The following is a 21,403-nucleotide window of genomic DNA, read 5'->3' on the forward strand; positions in this document are numbered from 1 at the left end:
GGTTGCCGATGGATAACCATCTTTAATTGGCCTAGTAAAATATTCATAAAAATGTCAACGGAATTTGATCAGCTACTCTATTATATAAATATGTACATATGCATGTGGCACTGTGCATAGTGCAAAATTCTGATGGTATCTCTTAATCGCATTAAGATTATCGCTTCATATATACATATATGTACATATGTATGTATAAGTAGCTTTGTTTTGGCAATAAGGGGCCAATACACCCTCGGCCTAATTATTTTTAATGCATGAACCACAACGGGAGGCCAAAAAGAATTCCAGATGTACAAATACTTTTATTATTTAGCATTTTATGGCAAGCCATTTAACCAATATAATTAAAAATAAATATGTAATAATTTTTCAACTTTTTAGAACTTTATCGACGTTACAATGAAATATTTCATCATTTTTGTTATAGAAAGACGAACGAAACCTTTTAGATTCCAAGTGAAAATAAGTAATAGATTTATTGGGATAGAATGCAAACTAAGACTTTAGTAATGTAATTATTGTAATCATTATGGATAATTATGTTTTTTCATGGTTTTTTCTTTATTTTTCAATTACAAAGGAACAGGAAAAGTAGGATGTTATAATCATAAAACTGAACTCTCATCTGGAAGTCTTTAGAGTTGGTATTTGAGCCGGCGGAAGTGGATTTAAGCGAGGGGAAGAGAAAGAATAACTTTTATTTTTTTAACGCCTGCACAAAGTTGCCCAAATCGTATTCCTCCTCGTACTGATGCTCGGACCAAAGTTCAGGCAAGTTTTCAATTATTGTGTTCATTGATATGTTACTGACACCAGATGATGCACTACTTCCTTGCTGGTTGTTCTTGTCAGACTCGGCATTAACGAAGCGATCGAATATTTGTGAGGTGCCCATGGTCTGGAGTGAGGCATTCTCGGCACTGACCACAGTATTGGCAGTAAGAATTTTGAACTTCTGTAGTCCCATAATCTTTTCCTCTAGCGAGTTACGCGTTATCAGCCGATAGACATTGACTACCTTCTTTTGGCCAATACGATGGGCACGATCCATGGCTTGTAGATCTTTCATGGGATTCCAATCGTGTTCGACAAAGATGACAGTATCGGCTCCAGTTAAATTTAAACCTAGACCGCCAACCTGGTCAACAAAATTATGTCAATTAATTTATTGTTAACGAAAATTCCCAGAAAATTCCTTACCAGAGTGGTTAGCAGCAAAACGTCAATGCTAGGGTCACTATTGAAATTATTAACTATATCCTGACGCTGGGAAGCCGGAACACTGCCATCTAGTCGCAAATAGGTGACACTGGGCAGATGACGACGCAGCAGATCGTGCTCAACAATGTCCAACATGGCTTTCAATTGGCAAAAGATCAGGGCACGATGCTGGCTCACGGATTCGGTTTGGACTCCAATACCGCAGTCAAGTAGAAGTTGCCTAGTGGAAATTATTTAAGAGATTACTTAATTGATTCTATTGCATTCCTGGGTGGTACTTACTTCAGAGCTGGTAACTTGGCCGAATTCTCAATGTCATCTAATGTGGAATTTGAGAGCGCCAATTGAGTTACGATCGGGCCGAGCTCTTCGGATTGGCGTAGAACCAGTTTGGGATGATTACAAACATTCTGTAGATATCGCAGAGCTTGGAAGATGTGCGTCCTGCCATTGAGATTCTCTGTGTTCGTTGTGGTTCCTGTTCCTGCGCCCGGCGAATCGCCCAACTTATCCAAACAGTCTTTAAGGTGTTTCTTGCTAAAATCTTCATAGAGACGCAACTGGAGAGGACTCAGCTCACAGAGGAGATCTTGTGTGATCTTTGGTGGCAAATCCTTGAGTACATCTTCTTTGACACGCCGTAAAAGGAATGGCAAGACCTGACGATGAAGGGCTTCCATGGCCAAGACGCCAGCTTCTTGATCTTTGGGTGAACTCTTAGCATCCCGCGATGCCAAAATGGGTCGTGAGAAACGTTGAATGAATTGCTTCTCTGTGCCCAGGAATCCAGGCATTAGGAAATCGAATAGGGACCACAATTCCAAAACATTATTTTGAATAGGCGTACCCGACAGAATGAGTCTGTGATTGGCTTTCAATTGTTTAATTGCCTTGGAGCTCTTAGTTTTGCCATTCTTAATTATGTGACCCTCGTCCAAGACGCAATAGTTGAAATGTATTTCACTGAAGTATTCTATGTCTTTGCGCACCGTGTCATAGGATGCCACCACCAGATTGCATGTGGTGCCAATTTGACTGCGAAGCTTCTCACGTCCCACGGGAAATCCGTAATAGTGCAGTGGCCTTAAGATCGGCGTTTGGGCCAGAAATTTCTCGACCTCATAGACCCAATGGCCGGTTAAAGTGGGCGGACAAATGACCAAACTGGGCAAATTAGACTGATTCGTATTTTCGCGTTGGATATGATCACCCGCCAGAATGCAAATGGTCTGTAGAGTCTTTCCCAGACCCATGTCATCACAGAGTATGCCATGAAGATTATATTTATTCAAGAACCACAGCCAATTGATGCCAGCCTGCTGATAGCCACGCAGCTCCACACTCAACGGTACGGGAACTTTATAATCGGGAATAGTCTTGGGATTAAATAGATAATCCAAGAATTCTTTATCCCGACTTTTTCTCGCCTGCAGCGGTTCACTTTTCAGCTGTTCTGACTTAGCTCCACCATCTAGGGGCATCAATTGTATAAGATTGGCAAAACATTGAGTTGCCATTAGGCGCACAGACTCAGCCGGATCGCTCATTGTACCTAGCAAAGGCACCACAAGCACCACAATGTAGGGCACCACTTGAATTTGTAAGCGGCTGACAACACGCTCAATGGCTTCCACCGCTCCTTGACGCTCAATTAGTTTCTCGATCTTGGACAAAAGTGGAACAAGGTGCTGGACTACAAATTGCATAGTCTCACATGGATCTATCTCGGCTAGGACTGCTATACAACGTGCTGCCATATGGCGCAAAGCTTTTAAGGGATGTCGCACAATGAATCCCAAATGAGGTAGCAGGGTAAACAATTCCTTATGCAGTGCCCTATGCAAATGAGGAGCAGCTGTCTCAATTAATTGAAGTGAACTAATAAGTTCGGTGCAAACACCGAGATCGGGCAAAGTGTTATACAGAAGTGTGTCGTTCGTTTCCTGGACGAATTGGGCAAGTTTGCCAAACATCAGCTGCTCAAATATCGGCACTTTTTCGACAATGCGCTCACCAAAGGACGAGCATAGCTTTGTAATGGCACAAGCTGATCCAAGACGTTGAATGCGACATTGTTTCGCTTCGGCTTCACGTGCTATTAACACACTCTGCTCTGTTGTGGCGGCGGCAGCTGCTGCATTAGCTAAAATCTCACTGGCTGGCGGTCTTCCTGGACCACGTGGTGTAGTGGGTGTACTTGAACCGGTTGTAGTGCTTCCACTTCCTGGACCTCTATTGGCATTTGTGTTTGATTTCACTGCCTGTTGAAGGGTCAGAGTCACAATGCCATAGTAAGCGCAATTCGAATCAGCAACAGCCGAGGCCATCGTATTCATCACGGTATGGGGAGGCATAATCTTTAAAATAATGAAAATATTTGTCAACTTTTAGTAAAAAAGGAACATAGCAGTAGTAGTAGTCAGTGGTACTCACCAGTTTGGGCGTGTGATCGCCATCACTTCGAAGCAATGTGCATAAATTGTTTAAAATTTTACTGTTTGGACTAGGATTTCTATCACAAACCTGATCCATTAAATGAACCAGAAACTCAGCTGACAACTGCTGCAATGGCACACACTGTTCCCGCTTGATGGACTCCATTAGTGGCTTTACGACGGGATTCAATTTCTCTGGCAGACAATGCAAGGCACATATGGCACCAGCTAATGCAGCCTGGGCACTGACATGATATGAGCCTTGCTCAGTCGTTGTCTGCTGGTATGAGGCCTGAAGACTGCGCCGACGTTCCAATAGCGTATCCATGACCTTGGGCTTCAGGGGAAAATGGCGTATGTTCTCGCTTAAACTGAATGCCACTGCTTGGATCTGGTCGAGTGTTAGGATTTTGGCATTGTTAAAATCATTGATGGGTATCTTATTTTGCTTTAGAGTCGCAATAAAATCTTGCGTTTCCTGCAATAAACGTGTAAGCGAAACGGCGACCTCATCGTAGTAGAAATACTCGGCAACACATTGATGGAGTTTCTCTTGCAGATTAGGTGGACCAGGGCGCACTGGCTCATCTTCAAGGGCCCAGAAGGCTATAATCAGTCCACAAACAATTCTCTGCACAGCAGAGTGGGCATTTAAATGACCCAGCAGTACTTTGGTGTAGCAATCTGTGGGGCTTTCCATTTGTGGTGTATAGACCACACCCGGGGCCGGTTGCACTAGATAGTGGGAGAGTGCTCCAAGCGCTCGCGACGATGTAATTCTGGCCCTCACAAAATTTGCCTCTCTAACCTCTAGGGGAGTTGCCTCACTACCACCCAAGTAAAGTTTTTGCACGGCAATCGAATGTGCTAGAGCGGAACCACCCAAATCATCGCCCAATTTCGGTAAACGACGTCGTGAAGATGTTGATGAGGCATCACCTGTACCGCCGCCGCCGCAAGCTCTAATGAGAACAGCTGAATCAAAGGCTAATCTGGGCGGTTGCATTGCTAGACATATCCATGATGATACAAATGGACAAGCAGCGTTCAAAAGAGCACCTAAATCGGCATGTTGAATGAGATTAGACCACACTTGGCGTGCCAATGCCTGAATACTCTCTTGAGGCTCCACCAATATGCGTTGGTAAATGTGACGCAAGGCCTGCTGGAGCAGCTGCCAGTTCCAGTCGTTGACCCCAAAGTTAAGTTTTACCTGCTTCGCTTCGGTCTCTGTTTTGACACCTCCTTCTCGATCACCATTTATTAGCTTATCCTCACTGGTTAGTGTGATTAGAGTCTTCAAAGTGGATTTCCTCACAGAGCTGGTGCTATGAGAAAGAAATGGCCAGAGACGTGGCACTAATGTCGACATCGGCTCCATTTGTATCCATGATGCAGCTTGTGGTAGACATAAAATGGCCGCTAATAAACCCATAAAGCTGTTGCAAGCCGATGTTAGTTCATCTTGATCCAGCAGCAAATCCCACAGCATTTTAACAATAGATGAAACTTGTGTGGGGCTCAATAGCTTAGGTAGCCATGTGGAAACTGGTATTAATGTGGCAGCAGCTACAGCTCCTACATCATCAACTGAATCGAGAAGTCCCGTCAAAATGATCTCTATTGATTGTGGCAAATATATCTGAAGTAACTCTTCTCGAACCACAAAAACATACTTCAATCCCAAAAGGCCACCGTGACGGACTTCCCATTCATTCTTGTGGCGTATCAATTGCAATAGAATATCCACAATTCTCTGGACCTTGCTCGCTTCGATCTCTTTGACCAATGTGCCGAGTACTTGGGCGCATGTCTCTCGCACCGGAGCCACAACCTGATCGGAAACGAAATCACCGAAACGGTCCAAACAGAGAACACATAGCAAACGAAGAGCGGCATCTTCTAGCCAACGATTGTGGGCCTCGTGCATCTGTTCCAATGAATGATGGCATATGGATTTACCCGCACCCTGCGCATGTTGATTAATCAATTCGCGTAAAGCTGTCGCTGCACCATGACGAACTTCCCATTTCGCATGAAAGAGATCGATAAACAGTCGGGAGCAAAAATTCTCCAGGGGCCAGCTAGTGGCATCAACCCACTGGCCAGTGGCATCTGGCACAGCAGCTGTAAATAGATTAGATTATTGTAGATTTATACATTAATTTCGATATTTTAATGACTTACCATTTAAACTATAGAAAATCTCTTGACCCATATGGGATTTTAATTTCTTTTTTTCCGGCTCATCGCTGGTGGGTGTAGATGGAAGACCACCTCCTCCACCATTACTACTATTACTGCCGCATCCACTGCTATTGCTAATGGAATTCCTTCGACTACATGTTGGCGGCGTTGTTACCTGTCTAGCCTTACGCTTGGCCCGATTAATTTCACGACAGCTGAGAGGAGCTCCACCGCCATTAGCATTAGGTTTGAGATTGAGGATCTGCTCTACGGGTAATTTTTCTGCATTGATATTGTAGTTACTGTTCTGGTTACCAGAGCCACTGCGGTTCAAGGCAACATCTTCATCTGTGATCATATCGGTTAAGTTCACACCCAACTTGGCCGCCGTTGTCAGACCCAATTTATCATTTAGCAAAGCACGCTGTCGACTGAGTCTTGTGGCCACGCTCTGATCTTCCGCGCCACCAGCCCCAGTAGCTGGTTGTTCTTCTTGGACATCGAATTCATTGCCCTCAGAACCAATGAGACGGGCGCCTTTCTGTAGTATTTGTTGCAAATCAAATTCATCGAAACTAAGCAGACGTTCGCTACTGCTGTTTGTAGCCGTCGTCGAGGAGGATGCACTCGACTGGCAACTATCCTCCTCGGCAGGCTCTTCCTTTTTTACAGTAGTAGCTGCATTTGACTGCTGATAATGATTCAGATCCAATTCTGGTTGCCATAATGGTACCTGTTTCAATATTGATTCTACAGTCTGCGCGGCAGCTATTCTCGTCTCCCACGATGAGCTATGCAAGTAGCCAACTAGACGATTTAGAAGCGAATGCAACTCATGGGGATATAGTTTCTGAACTTCTCCAATTTGTTTGGCTGCCGCTTGCCGTGTGGCGGCTGTTGAGCCCGACTCCAAAAGGATAAACAGACGATCAAGTCTGTAATTCAAGTAAATATAGTTAGTGTTTATCTCTTAGTTAATATATTTAGGGTTCAAGTCACCTGGAAGTCATTTTTCTATATGTGTGTGCGTGGTAATTTGTGATACGCTTTTGTGGTCAATCTTTTGTTATGCTTTTCAACTTCTTTTTGCTTATCCTAACTGTAACTAATCTGCAAATATAATCATAAAAGAAATTGTTGTTTACATGTGTTTAAGCAATAGATAAAAAATATAAAAATACTTTTTAATAATAATAATTATTTGTATTAAACGTATTTGATGAAATTCATACTACATTTTGATTATATTTGTTTGCCTTAAAAGATAAGGACAACAATTTCGCTACTTTGTTTTATGTATAATTTTTTAAATTTCTGAATGTATGAATATAAATATGATAAGAGGTATCATTTTCAATGACACAACAGATTTGTAAATATGTACAATATGTACATACATATGTTCATTCATGATTATGTTTCTAAAATGCGAGGGCTAAAAGGCATTTCGCATGAATTAGATGTTATTAAGCTTGAAATAGCTTGACATTGATTCAACGTTTGTCGTTTCGTTCCTAATGAACACAAATTTTACAAGGTTTAGAATATTAATTTTTTTATTTAAGAGTATATTCTTTGCTTTGTTTTAAAGCAAAGACAAATTACAGCGAAGAATGAGAATGAACCATTTGATGGATTCAGGTAGAAATATAAATAAGGGTCAAATGAAATTGCGGAATGGGAGTTTAGCATATAAGTTTTAGGATTTAGTTTAAAACAAAAAATTATTATTATTGGGTATGTCAGATTTCGACACAAAATAATTACGAGCTACCCCATATTTCATGTATTTTATGAACAATAATTTGAAAATGATTTTGGCTACTATAGAATTTTATATCATACGTTTTTTTTTTATATTTTATTCAAGTAAATTGATAGCTACATACACAAAATAAAAGTGGAGGGGGAGCATGAAACGTGACAAATTGAGTAAATTACTATATTGACTTATTGACGACTTAAGTTACCCCTAAGTATTTGATATATTTTAATGGGAATGACAAATACCATTTCGTAAAGATAAGAATTAATAGACTATGCATTATTAGTTGGATTTTTTTTTCAATTGTTATCTTAAATTTAAGTTAGTTATGTTGCAGTTGGAAATATTTTGTTAAACAAGTTCACTGAACTTAACAAAACAATAAATAAAGTTTTAATTATTTTTTTATCTACTAACACTTAGATTTAAAAAAAATATCTTAGGCCAAGCACGTGCATAATTTTATTACTTAATCCATTCTATGGACACCATAAATAAAAGGAAAGAAATAATAATAATAAAACTTACATAAACATGACAAAACATTTAAATGATTCATTTAACTTTGATTACAACAAAATTACAACTTTTTAAAAGATTTGAAATGTTTCTCTAATTGTTAGTCAATTATAATAATATTTAAAATGTGTTCTGTAATACTGTGATTCTGTGTTTTTATAGCTGAGAGAGGGAGAGTGTAAATCCATTTCCATTTATTCGTACTCTTTCATGGTTGAATGATTGATAAGAACGGCCGCAGCGAAGCAGCACCAAAAAGTTATCAACAAATGGTAATGTACTCAAAAATAATGAAGTAAATTCGAAATTGGAACTTTGGTTTTAGGGTCAACTTTGTTCATCCAAAATTAACTTTGGATGAAATAGAATTATGCCCCCTTTATCTCTCATCATCATTATTGATACCTAAAATTTTTGAAAAAATGTAATCAAATACACAATTGTTAAAACATGTGTGTGTGCTTTTTTGAATATTTGGCAAACATGAGAACCAACATTTGGATAATTATTTTAACAGCTGCCGCCAAAAAATGCGCTCATCGTTTTCTGTTTTTTTTTTTTTGCGTTTAATTTATTTACCAATAAAGTTAATAGGTTAATACGTTAGGGCCCTTGAAATTCTTATATTGATAATGAAATATTAATGCGGTATGTGTAATTGATTTTTTACTTATTAACTAACTGTTGATGCATTTCCGCTGCACAATTGCATACATGAGTACATACAATATGCCCCTTCCTTCTCTATAACTACAATTAGCTAAGGTAAATGTCAAATATGGCAAGCCCAAACAAGTCCAAATCAAGAGAGAAAGAAACTTACAAAATCTCAACAAAAAAAAAAAAAAAAAAACACGCACACAAAGCTGCGCTTTAAAACTAGTTCAAGTGCCCTACCCTCCCCTTGCTAATATAAATATAAGTAGGAAACAAGAAGGGGGAGGTTGTTTAGATGACGACAGCAATAGAGACACAGCCAGAGAGAGAGCCAGTGTGAGAGACTTGCAGCAGTCGCTGCCGTCGTCGCTTGTCGATTACGGCAGCAGACCAAAAATAAATACATTCAGGTGGTGCTCTGGTAGCGCCGACGTTTGCGGCAACGTGGACAACAACGCACAGACTTACTTACATATGTATGTATGTACATATGTATGTATATGGGGAGATGGATGCGGGTAAAAGCGGGGAAAATTTCAAACACCCACAAAAACAAGTATTAAACAATAGCAAACAGAATAAAACCTAAGCAAAATGGCTACAAATATTCAGAATACAATAGCAATCAAACGGTAAAACAAAGCAAAAACAAAGACTCCCTCCCACATAGCAAAAAAGCTTCAAGCAATTAGTTAAGTGATTTCTGCTTCTCTCTCTCTCTCTCTTTTTCTTTGTGGCTTATAAACAATAACAGTATGTCTGTGAGTAAGTGATTGAGTGTAGTTTTTTTTTTTTTATTTGTTGTTGTTATTGTATGATTTTTTATGAATTCTTTTTTAGCGTAATAAAATTTCTTCTCGACTCCTCTTATCAGAAATGGCCCCGTTTGTCCCCACCAACACCACGACAAAGCTTTAAAGAAAAAAAAATCGGTTGCTGCAGTCGGCAGAGGCGGGGACTGCGACCGAGAGAGCCAAGCAGAGACGCCAGCGGAAGCCGCTTGCTCGCGCGATCGCCTTTCCTCGTTGTGTAGAGGGGAAATAATTCAATTTATAATGAGGATGAAAAGCATTTTTTTCTTAATTATTTATGATAAAAATGATAAGAGATTTGGCTTAGAAATTAAGCTTGAGCACTAAAGAAGGCAAGGCATCTTAAAATTATACTAATTTGTGCATTGATAAATACATATTTATGAATGTGTATGATGTATGTATGTACATAGACATGTACATTATATTACGTACACGTTTATTACTTACCTTTGGCAAAAGTTGCTGCGGCTGCTTCAGTTGATGCGGCGCTGCTTACTGCAGCATAGGTGTACCTATGGCGTCGACTGCGCGGTCACTCATGCTGCTGCTGCTACTACTCTGCGTTATATTTCTAATTGATTAACTGCTAATCGTTTATTTTCTTTTCTTTATGTACATATGTATGTATGTATGAAGAGTGGTATAGTTTCCTCCCTTTTTATTTTTTATATATGTATATAACACAATAAATATATGTATGTATATTTATATATACATACATATACATAGATTAGTGTGTGTGTTTGCTTTGCGGCAGCGTCACAAATCGTTTTTTTTTTCTTTTTCTTATTCGCTCACTCTCATTGATTTTTCACACACGAACGCACACATGCATATGGGGATATGTTCGCACCCACACTTTAGCTTTCCGGCGCGGTGCAATTTACCGTTTTTCCTTTCTATCATCGGCCGTTAGGATAGTCAATGTTTTAATTTAACATTGGGTTTAACACTAGCGTTATCACACACACACTCCGTTCGCACTATATTTTCCAATTTACGAATTTTACCAGGGAAAGCCATGGTGTCGCACCAATGCTCCAACATTTATATATGGCCCCACTTGGGGCCTAGCAGCTGGTTTTGATCAGCGAAATTGTTCGCAACATGTTCCACGAACGTACGAAAACGTCGTCTCCATCCCTGTACGACGTAAAGACACACGAAAACAAACACGTAACAACACGTAACTTCATAATAACAGAACACCTTTGCGACTGTTGGACACTCTTTTGGACTAAATATTACATGTGATGACAAAAGATGCATAAATCTCATAAAAAGTACATATGGGGTGGATTAGTTTTTTAAATTGCCTGGATCAATTAGAACCCGGCTTCAAATCGCAGCCAGGTCAAGGATAGATGTCGACTATGTTTAATACTTACATATGTTGATAGTTTTGCAATTGAATCCCATACAAAATGATAACAATTATTAATAACAATAAACAGTAAAATTATTCAGTGTTTACAATAGTCAAACCTCCTCACGATTACCCTACCCGCCAAAACTTATTTGTTCGATGCAACGTTTGAGATGGCATCCCAAGTTTGAGTGGCAGCCATCAGTGTTGCCGTTTTCCTCAAAGCGAAAAATGCTAGATAGCAGAGCAAAAAAAAAAAAGGCAATAAAGAGAGATATTATTGATCAAAAACAAGTTTTTTTTTTTTTTAAATTATTTTCCATTATGGGGTGGATTAAAACTCTCAAACTATTTCGGTATTAGTATATTAGCGTTTAAAAAGTGATAGATCTAGCCAGCTAAGTGCCAAAACGACAACACTGGCAGCCATTGACCAATACAAATTCGCCTCGTTCGTTGTACATCCGATAACTTCGCTTCGTTTTTCTAAGGATATTTGATTTGTTTTTATAAAATTAAAATAGTTTGGAATTCATAATCTATAATCCTGTGTTCGGTGCTATGGTTTAATAGAAATTATATTTTATTCGCTAGTAAAGGATTACAATGTCTCCAAGATTTAGTTCAGTGGAGAATATCGATTTGCGCCCGATTTTTCGATAAAAAATACTAAATTGTTAAAAGTCGAAAACATTTCCGGGGCTGCATCGTTATCGTGGCGTCTAATCTCTTCAATATTGGTTTTTGTATTTGGCGTTGGCGTGCGAAAATAATTAAGAAAATAAAGAAAAAGAATTGGCCACCATGAACACATTGGGACCTAAAAAGGACGGAAGTCCGAATATAGAATTTTTCCACTCGCCCGAGACGCTACAGGGCTTTGAATCCATACGACTGTGGCTGCAAAAGAATTGTAAAAAGGTGAGGAAAAAAACAATGCCACCGCCGCCGACGAAATCAAAAATGGCGCAGTCTTGTGTATAATATAATAAAACTTTTCGTTTTTTTCTTTTAGTATTTGGCCCATAGCTCAGAACCGATTACCAAGGAATCGTTGGCTCAATTGCTGCTTAATTTTTTACAATATGTTGAGGCCAAGTTGGGTAAAAACTCGGTTGAGCCGCCGGCGACACGAATTCCGGTTAGTATGTGTGAGAGTGTGTGTGGGTGGATGGGGGGGTAAAATCATGACAGGGTGTCTCATTCGGGTGTTTGCATAGAAAATTGTGACTTTAAAGTTTTCAATAATAAACTATTATTGGAATAATTATTAATTAATGCTTTTTATTTTTTCTCTCTAGATGCGTTGTTTCCTGGATTTTAAGAACGGAGGTGGATTATGCATTATTTTCTCTACGATGTTTCGTTTCCGGGCCGAGCAACGAGGCAAGAAATTTGATTTCTCAATTGGCAAGAATCCCACTCGCAAAGATCCCAATATTCAGCTGTTAATTGAGATTGAGCAGGCTTTGGTAGAGGCGGATTTATATCGGATTCCTTACATTTATATAAGACCCGAGATCGAAAAGAGTTTCGAGGGTCGTTTGCGTGAAATTCTTGACAACCGAAGAGTTGAGATTGTCACCGATGAAGAGGATGCCACACATATTGTATATCCCATTGTGGATCCGCATCAAGATGAGTATGCCCGACCCATTTTTAAGCGGGGAAATCATGTTATGCTTCATTGGTACTATTTCCCAGAATCATATGATTCTTGGACGGTGAATAATTTCGATTTGCCGGATAACATACCAGAGAATCCGGAATCACCCGGCGAACGTTGGCGTGTGTCGGCTTCATGGATTTTAGATCTAGAGCAATACAATGAATGGATGGCCGAAGAGGATTACGAAGTGGATGAGCAGGGCAAGAAGAAGACGCACAAGCAGCGAATGTCCATTGATGATATCATGTCGTTCGGTGATGAGAAGAAGAAGCCTAGCACAAGCACTGCCACAGGCAAACAAAAGCGTCGCCGTTCGCCATCACCAACCACATCAACATCTACATCCAAGCCGGGTAAACGTAAGCCGGCTGTAATCCATAAGAAATCACGCAACGATGACGACGACGAAGATCTGACACGGGATCTGGACGATCCGCCGGCCGAGCCCAATGTCCAGGAAGTCCACAAGGCAAATACTGCCCTTCAATCAACAGCCAGTCCAGCTCCTGGTGGCAAATCTCGCGGTGATAACGATATGATGCCCATTAAGGGTGGCACCATGACCGATCTCGACGATGAGATGACAGGCGGCAGTGCTGCTGCCCAGGCCCTTTCCACCGGAGACGGCGAGAACTCTCAGACAGGCAAAACTAGCGATAACAGTAATACGCAAGAGTTTTCATCATCTGCCAAGGAAGACATGGAAGACAATGTCACAGAGCAGACACATCATATCATTGTGCCCTCGTACTCGGCCTGGTTTGATTATAATTCCATTCATGTTATTGAAAAGAGGGCTATGCCCGAGTTCTTTAACAGCAAAAATAAATCCAAGACTCCAGAGATTTACATGGCATACAGGAACTTTATGATTGATACATATAGGTAATCTACAGATTAGATTTAAAAATATTGTAAGTAGAATTATAATGCCCTCCATCTTTTGCAGACTCAATCCAACTGAGTACTTGACTAGTACAGCCTGTCGCCGCAATTTGGCAGGTGATGTCTGCGCGATTATGCGAGTCCATGCATTCCTCGAGCAATGGGGCTTGATTAACTATCAGATCGATGCCGATTTGCGTCCCACACCCATGGGCCCTCCACCTACTTCACACTTCCATATATTATCCGATACGCCATCCGGATTGCAAGCCATCAATCCTCAAAAGACACAACAGCCATCGGCGGCAAAAACTTTGCTAGATCTTGACAAGAAACCCCTGGGCAAAGAAGGTGCTGGCACATTGGAGATTGGGGACAAGGCCATTAAAACCGAAGCTTTGGAGAATGGAGCGGCTAGCGGCGGCTTGGCTTCCGGTGTGAGTCAATTTGGACTTAAATTGGATCAGTATGCCAAGAAACCAGCAGCCATGAGGAATCGCACTGCGGCCAGCATGGCTCGTGAGTGGACCGATCAAGAGACACTTTTATTGCTCGAGGGACTCGAGATGCATAAGGATGATTGGAATAAAGTGTGCGAGCATGTTGGATCTCGCACGCAAGATGAATGCATTCTCCACTTTCTGCGGCTGCCCATCGAGGATCCTTATCTAGAGGATGATGGTGGCTTCCTTGGTCCTTTGGGATGTCAGCCCATACCTTTCAGTAAATCAGGCAATCCCATTATGTCCACAGTCGCTTTTCTTGCATCTGTTGTCGATCCCCGTGTTGCTGCAGCAGCAGCAAAAGCAGCTATGGAGGAATTCGCGGCAATTAAGGTAATGTGGAATCTGCTTACTAAGTAAATATATTCTAATCCCGATTCTATATTCCAAACCTGACAGGATGAGGTGCCTGCTACTATTATGGACAACCATATGAAAAATGTGGAAAAGGCTTCGGTTGGCGGCAAATTTAATCCCAATTTCGGACTGGCTGAGAGCGGCATTGCTGGCACTGGCAATGACAAGGAGGAAGAAGACGCATCTAACAAGGAGGGCGCCAGCGCCAAAGAAGCAACCACTAACGATGAGGAAATGAAGGATATAAGCAAAAAAGACGGTAAGTTTTATAATATTTGTGCAAATCACACAACTTCTATACTCGATCAGCATACAAATTTAGGGACGATCTATTATAGTCTTGTCCGTTCCGTCAGTTTAAAATTAAGAAATAATTAAATTTTAGTTTAGAGCCATTTGAATCGGTTTAAATTTTTGTTAGGTGGATATTATAATTTTAGAGTTCTGAAAAAAGTTTTCGTATTTCTGCTCAAATTATGAGTAGACAACAAAATTTATTATCCAGATGATTATTTTCATTAGAAAATTTGCTGCTTAGATGATTATTTTCTATAATTTTCCTAGATTATTACTCTTTATGTTTGAAATTGATGAAATTTGCAACCTTTTTGGCCAACATTACTCTATTTGTTTGTTTATTTTTTATTTTGTTTTATTTTCTGTTTCTTGAACCAACACCGCAACAAAAAACAAACACAGACGATGCAACATCCAAAGACAAAACGAAAACGGATAAGCCAAACACCACCACAAACACAGACTCAAGTTCAAGTTCATCGTCAAGCACAACACCAACAACATCAGGGACAAACAACACTGACAAGAAATCGAAAGAGACCACTTCGAACAACAAATCAGAGAAATCAAACAAATCCTCACCCACAGAACCAGGCTCTAGTGGCGGCGATGTACACGACATCAAAACGGAGGACACCACCAGTGGCGATGGCGAGCCCAAGGATGCCACCAGCAGCAGCTCCGATGCAGCTGCTCCATCGAAGGATGGTGCATCCAATACCACCACCACGGTAGCCAAAGAGGGTGCATTTAGTGAAAATAATATGCAAACTGCAGCTGCTGCAGCTCTGGCTTCTGCCGCTGTCAAGGCCAAGCATTTGGCTGCATTGGAGGAGCGTAAAATCAAGTCTCTGGTTGCCCTGTTGGTGGAGACGCAAATGAAAAAGCTGGAGATAAAGTTGCGTCATTTCGAGGAACTGGAGGCTACCATGGAGCGAGAGCGCGAGGGTCTCGAGTATCAGCGACAGCAATTAATCACCGAGCGGCAACAATTCCATCTAGAGCAATTGAAGGCAGCCGAATTTCGAGCTCGACAGCAGGCGCATCATCGTTTGCAACAGGAATTGCAACAGCAGCAGCAACAGCAGGGTCAGCCGTCTGGTTCCATAATAGTTCAGCAACAGCCACCGGCACCAGTTCAGCAGCAACAGCCACCACAGCAAGCAGCAGGACAACCGGTTCCACCGCATATTCAGCATCATGCTGGACAGCAGCAGCCAGCACAACAAACGCAACAGCCACCACATCCTCTGCAGCAAGCACAGCCGCAACAGCAGCAGCAACCGCAACCGCTGGCACCACAATCACAACAGCAACATCAGCCGTTGCCACCACATCTAGCAGCAGCAGCTGGTGGACCACCACACAATGGGGCAACATTTGCCACTCCTCCCACTGCTCCCATTGGAGCAGCTGGGGCGCCACCGGCCGCACCAGCACCTGCGGCTCCGGGTGGGCAACCTGCTGGACCAGTTGGTGTGGAACCAGCAGTTAGTAGTGCACCAGCAGCGCAATCTCAAGCTCCGACGCCAATGGGTAAGTTTAGCTAAACGTCTATTATATCTTTTATAAATCTAATTCTTTCTTTTTTCTGTAGATACTACACCGCCAGCCCATACTTCACCACCGGAGGCGGTAGCTCCTGCACCAGCTGTCCAAAATATTAGCAGCATTCCTCCAGTCGGTGGATCTGGTGGTCCAGCACCTCCTCCAGTGGTCGCAAATGCTCCACCACCACCGTCATCATCATCATCCTAATTTTTAGACTTAGTTTAAGTTGTACGCTCTCAGTATGTAATTTGTATACTTTTAATCAACTTTCGCTGTCCACAATTTTATTTTTCATTATCTTATAAACGTTCTGTCCCCACCTAACCAACCCGATCTGAATAAAGGCCCGCCACATTGGGCAGTGGTGACTGGTAGGCACTGCCTAATTAGACAAGCTCGCCTCCACCTCTAGAATGACCTTTTCCCCCACTAAATAACACAAATTTGCATTCTATTAAAATCTATATACCTATATATATCTCTTCAAAACTTTGTGAAAAATTAATATATTATCACAAGGAGGAATGCCACCAATATCTACTATCTTATCGGTTAATTGATATTTCTAAAGGTCAATACTCTTACAGGCACAGAATAATTATAAAATAAAATTTGAAATTATGTAGAAATTGCATTTCGTTTATTTGGTTTAAAAATATATAGTTTGTTTGATTTTTGTATGGAGTGTATGTTCGTATATTTAATAACTTTCCTCTCCTTGCTCTACTCGTAATGCACTTATCAGACAGATCAGTTTTTTTTCGTATTACATATTTCAAGGCTATGTAGAATTAAATGTAAACTTAATAATTATCTAAGCAATTGTTAGTAAAAAGATAATCAACAACAAATTAAAAAAATTACAGTTTGGGATTGCAAAATGAAATAAATGGTGGGGAAATAAGAGAAGTATAACATTAAACAAGAGGATGGATAATAAAATAAATTTTATTGAGGGTGGCAAGGCGGATGATTTTACTGAGACACTTGCGTATGCGGCAACCAAGTATAGAAAAGAATGTAGGCCGCACTTGAGACAACACTCGACGTATCCAGCGTCGAAACAATTTGATCATCAAATTTATACCAACGTTTATAATTGGCACTTTTACAGAAAGCTGTATAATGGCCACCTTCCATGGTGCCATAATGGTTAGATACCGCATATAGTTGGTAGATTTTTGGAGTGACCGTACGAGATTCGGCGCGCGCTATATAGGGAGTCATCTCAAGATTTTCAAGAGGAAAACGTAAATAGTTTTGCTTCTTAATATAAGCTCCACTCTTGATGGGATCCGCGTAGAAACTATTGAAGGTAAATAGAAGATTGAGTTAATGTAATTAAAAGTCTTCAATTAGTTTACTCTTACCGCTTTAAATGCACTACCAGAACTGGTGGCAATTTAGATATATCCAATTTCTTAATCGCTTCTCTTTTCGTTTTGCAATTTGGACAATTCCAACCATGAATACGCTCACCACTAAAATACATATCCATGCATTGATTTAAATAGCACATTTCGGTATTTGCTGGCAGTTCCAAACTGAGATTTGAGAAACATTCATATGTGGCTGACTCGCGATTACAGGTTACACATTTTACTGTGCTCTTCATTTGTCCATAAAACAAATGCAATATAAGGCTCTCCTTTGCTTTGGTAAATTCCAGCCAAGCTTTCTCTGAGGCTGTGAATGTTTCTCGCATTTGTTTCACATTCAAAGTTTGCAAATCGGAATGTAACCAATCCATTAAAATTGTAAGGAATTCATGAGAGTCCTGTTGATCGACGCCACGAAATATTTTCTGATACTGACCCACAACATACTAAAAAAAGTCAAGAAGTTAATGTAACAACTTTAAATATACATATTAATATTAACGACTTACTCTTAAGTCACGACTAGCCACGCATTTATATTGACCATTCCATAGCTCTTTAATTAGTGCAGCGACTTCTTCGATTACTTGCCCATTAGTTTTGTTACTACGACTTATATAGTTTTTGTATTTATCCGTAATACAATATTCCGTCAACTGTGGGGTATGACTCAAGCATTGAAGAATGCTGTTCATATAGCAAGTGTTACCCAAATTTTTCAACCCAGTTAGACCACGACCCTAAAAATGAGAAGAAACCAAAATGCATGATAAGAAATACTTTCTTCCCGTGTTAGGTAAACAAGGAATTACACGTCTTAATGGAAATATGGAGCTATAAATGCTGTATGTAGGTGTGGATATTGCTTGTAGTTTGACTTTTGCCACTGAAATCATTGCCAGAATTACTAAACAGTTTGGCAATTCGTTGTTGCTTTAGATAGAACAACATGCTTTGAGTACAGCGGACAGCGAGCGACTAAGAAACCAATTCCCATATTAAGATATATACATTCAGATGGTATGTCTGGCTAAAGTCTAGAAAACGTGACCCCCCCCAACCACCACAATTGTGGGTGGACGCTATTGATTTTGTTGATGTGTTCTATAAATAGATAATGCAACCACCCATCCACTAACTGGACGACTCACCACATTGTGACCTATAACAGGTGAAAAGTCCCGCACTAGGGGCTGTGATTTTTCCGCTGGTTTTACTATTTGGGTGCTTGATGGCGGTTTCATGCCTCTATCAAATCGTGGTAATTCCGATGCCTGCTCGATCAATAGAGTCTCTACGCCATTTTTAATGTTTTGCATATTAACAATCGAATCATGATCTAGAGTTGGGATTAATGTTGTATCATTTGACGGTGGCGGCGGTGTTATTGTTGATAACATTGTCGAGGGCGGATTATAGAGCTTTTTGGTCTCACGGGCAATCGCCAGGAGACGTTCACGTTCTATGCGATCATGGGCATGCTTTTCATCCAGCCTTTGACGTTCAAGTATCTTGGACTCAATGCATCTGGTGGCCTCAGTTTCGCCATTTAGTGTTGTCTTTTTGGTGGCCTGTTCCTCCTTATACCGATTTAAATCCTCACGCAGATGATTGTTTTCAATTTTCTACAATAAAAGTAAAAAAAAAAATTCATTCACTTTCAATTTCGAGATAGAGTGGTTTTAGGGATTACTTAACGGTTCCAGAAGACATTTACTTAATTAATAAAATATATATGCGTCAGCGTTAAAAACAAAATAATAGCTAACTGTCTAAAAAGTACTGTTAACATTACAAGTAATTTTTACAAAAATAAATTTGAAATCAGTTCGTTTTTTGGTAGAACACTAGTAAGCTACTAATAGAACTAAGAAAACATTTCAACACTCACATAATCCTCGGCTGTATTTTCGAGTTGAAGTATATTGTAAAGCAATTCCTGATCGGTCGAACTTAATTCAACTCCCTCAGCTTTCAGTTGTTTTAATTCAAATATTGTATTCCATTTTCTATTCGCATCTATAAGCAATTGATCATTGTGCTCGGCGCGCTGCAGTAAATTGGCCTGATCACGCAATATTTCATCAATCGGCTTAGCTTGCTCCGATTTCACTTCATTTGAGACCAGATTCATGGTGCGCATGGCAGCCAATTTACTAGCACGATTAATCCTAGGTCGTCCTCCTGGAGCATATGATGTGATATCTTCTTTCATTGTTATATCACTGAGCGACGGGTATTCAATATCGTCAATTGGCTCAATGTCATTATTGTTTTGTTTTGGCGCCTGTACAGACGGATTGGTGCAATGACTGGGATACATCATTATAAAGTATTCATAGCCGCTTTCAAGTATTTGTATGGGTGCACGATAGGTGGCATCCGGATCCCACTGGCAAAGAGATAAATTAAATTGTGTACACAAGAAAAGAAAGATGGTAAAAGAATTTAGCGAACTTACATTCTTTAAAATATCAAGTAATATGGCAATAGCCGTATTTGATGCCGGCTCACCATCCTTTGTGTTCCAGTCCATTAACACCACTGTCTCCTTAACGGAACGTGATGCCCAAAGGGTTTTGGATTGGCTACTAAGTCGTGCTTGCAATCTGCCAGCTGACATACTAAAACAAAGAAATAAAAAAAAAAGACTTTGACCACCTGACTTTATATTCCATCGGATTCCTCATATGACTCACCCTGAAGCTATTATTTCTTCGGGAACATTAAATGCACAATTGTAGGTAAGGTGAGAGTTTTCATAGTCCGCACTTGGTCGACAGTCCATGACCAGAACCGTTTTTTCCTGCATTCGCTGAAACAAAGACTCACAACTAATAACGCCCAATTTCGCATACTCTTTGGCGGTTAATGACGACAACATTGTTGTTCCATTACTAATGACTGTGTCGCCAATGTGATCCAAAGGACTACTAATTATAGTTGGTGGTGTGGCTACTTGCCGTAGAGCCCTATACCGATCCCTGAGGGAATCGTTGATCTTTTCTAAAGCATCCATTTTGCGACGGTTTGCTTCTTTATCACCCAGTTTTTCTCGTACTGCTACCTTATTATTTGAATAGTCGGGTTTCTTGCGTATGTCGTTTAATATATTGAAGTATTTCATGTACGTGACATAAGCCATCTCCTCGTCCCCGTCTAAACGGTACTTCTCCGCTGTCGTGTACAGTTTGTAGGCGGTGTTAAGTAGCCTTTGGAATAAATAGAGAATACAAGAATCAGCAAAATATTTTAATAGAAAGATTTTAGTTGGAGTGGGGTGTCGGCTTACATTTTCATGCTTTTGTTGCAGCAATCTGGGATGATGGTCAGTCGCTCCAAGTCTTCCAAGTTTTTGGACAAATACAATTCTTTTGTATGGGCCATGGTGTTGTAGGACTATATTCTCTTTATAAATAACTTTAAGGAACTCCCTTTCTTAAACGAAGTTGGTGGCTGACGTGCAAATGTCACCTGGGAGGGGTTTAATATTCTAATACGACAACCACTTCATATATCAAGAATAAAATAGACTTCAAGAGACACAAATTAAACTATAAATATATTGACTAATTCGAGGTATTGCCCAAAATATCGCTTCCGCAAAAAAAATTATCAGTTTTTAACAATTCTAAGACACAGAGTGACCAGATTTCTTGTATTTTTGAGAGACAATAACAATTGCTAATTCGCCCAGCGAACTGCCAATTTGCCCAGCCATATGGAATTCGCTTCTCCAAATTTATATTTTATTCACCCAGGGTTGTTGCATGTTCGATTTAAATGTTGAAAAT

The 21,403-nt window shown here is 40.3% G+C and overlaps 3 protein-coding genes across 6 annotated transcripts; 1 reads left to right on the forward strand and 2 right to left on the reverse strand.

Moving 5' to 3' along the window:
• Positions 1 to 454: 454 nt before the first annotated feature.
• On the reverse strand, positions 455 to 10,689 carry Hel89B (histone acetyltransferase 1). Its single transcript, XM_068296448.1, has 7 exons — positions 10,050 to 10,689; positions 6,846 to 6,956; positions 5,847 to 6,781; positions 3,658 to 5,786; positions 1,507 to 3,581; positions 1,204 to 1,444; positions 455 to 1,141 (listed from the first exon to the last, which is right to left on the reverse strand). The coding sequence occupies exons 2-7, from the start codon at positions 6,854 to 6,856 to the stop codon at positions 701 to 703; spliced, it is 5,832 nt and encodes a 1,943-aa protein (XP_068152549.1). The 5' UTR covers positions 6,857 to 6,956; positions 10,050 to 10,689; the 3' UTR covers positions 455 to 700.
• Positions 10,690 to 11,661: 972 nt separating this feature from the next.
• Positions 11,662 to 16,859, forward strand: mor (SWI/SNF- related protein mor). 2 transcript variants are annotated; one of them, XM_068298169.1, is made up of 7 exons: positions 11,662 to 11,889; positions 11,984 to 12,109; positions 12,270 to 13,522; positions 13,587 to 14,358; positions 14,425 to 14,641; positions 15,268 to 16,215; positions 16,277 to 16,859. In XM_068298169.1, exons 1-7 carry the CDS (start codon positions 11,773 to 11,775, stop codon positions 16,435 to 16,437), a joined length of 3,594 nt encoding a protein of 1,197 aa, XP_068154270.1. In that variant the 5' UTR covers positions 11,662 to 11,772; the 3' UTR covers positions 16,438 to 16,859. The 2 variants fall into 2 exon arrangements, with proteins under 2 accessions (XP_068154270.1, XP_068154269.1); XM_068298168.1 differs by having other exon boundaries at positions 11,665 to 11,889; positions 15,082 to 16,215.
• A 301-nt stretch (positions 16,860 to 17,160) lies between these two features.
• Usp8 (Ubiquitin specific protease 8) lies at positions 17,161 to 21,253 on the reverse strand. Of its 3 annotated transcripts, XM_068298170.1 has the most exons (8): positions 20,902 to 21,253; positions 20,309 to 20,821; positions 20,071 to 20,233; positions 19,501 to 20,001; positions 18,761 to 19,234; positions 18,119 to 18,349; positions 17,601 to 18,055; positions 17,161 to 17,536 (listed from the first exon to the last, which is right to left on the reverse strand). In XM_068298170.1, the coding sequence occupies exons 1-8, from the start codon at positions 20,994 to 20,996 to the stop codon at positions 17,206 to 17,208; spliced, it is 2,763 nt and encodes a 920-aa protein (XP_068154271.1). In that variant the 5' UTR covers positions 20,997 to 21,253; the 3' UTR covers positions 17,161 to 17,205. The 3 variants fall into 3 exon arrangements, with proteins under 3 accessions (XP_068154271.1, XP_068154272.1, XP_068154273.1); XM_068298171.1 differs by lacking the exons at positions 19,501 to 20,001; positions 20,071 to 20,233; positions 20,309 to 20,821; positions 20,902 to 21,253 and adding an exon at positions 19,308 to 19,449; XM_068298172.1 differs by lacking the exons at positions 18,761 to 19,234; positions 19,501 to 20,001; positions 20,071 to 20,233; positions 20,309 to 20,821; positions 20,902 to 21,253 and adding an exon at positions 18,422 to 18,578.
• Between the last annotated feature and the right edge of the window lie 150 nt (positions 21,254 to 21,403).

This window comes from Drosophila tropicalis, unplaced genomic scaffold (genome assembly GCF_018151085.1).
Source record: "Drosophila tropicalis isolate 14030-0801.00 unplaced genomic scaffold, ASM1815108v1 contig_859, whole genome shotgun sequence".
NCBI classification, from domain to species: Eukaryota; Metazoa; Arthropoda; class Insecta; order Diptera; family Drosophilidae; genus Drosophila; species Drosophila tropicalis.

Coding starts and splice junctions, on each gene's coding strand:
- Usp8 (XM_068298170.1), bottom strand. CDS start 20,996: ATGGCCCATACAAAAGAATTGTATTTGTCCAAAAACTTGGAAGACTTG. Junction 20,002..20,070: donor TACTTGATATTTTAAAGAAT/GTAAGTTCGCTA, acceptor TCTCTTTGCCAG/TGGGATCCGGATGCCACCTA. Junction 17,537..17,600: donor CTGGTAGTGCATTTAAAGCG/GTAAGAGTAAAC, acceptor TACCTTCAATAG/TTTCTACGCGGATCCCATCA.
- Hel89B (XM_068296448.1), bottom strand. Junction 1,445..1,506: donor GCCAAGTTACCAGCTCTGAA/GTAAGTACCACC, acceptor AATTTCCACTAG/GCAACTTCTACTTGACTGCG. Junction 1,142..1,203: donor TTTTGCTGCTAACCACTCTG/GTAAGGAATTTT, acceptor TTTGTTGACCAG/GTTGGCGGTCTAGGTTTAAA.
- mor (XM_068298168.1), top strand. CDS start 11,773: ATGAACACATTGGGACCTAAAAAGGACGGAAGTCCGAATATAGAATTT. Junction 13,523..13,586: donor TTTATGATTGATACATATAG/GTAATCTACAGA, acceptor CATCTTTTGCAG/ACTCAATCCAACTGAGTACT. Junction 14,642..15,081: donor GGATATAAGCAAAAAAGACG/GTAAGTTTTATA, acceptor AAACAAACACAG/ACGATGCAACATCCAAAGAC.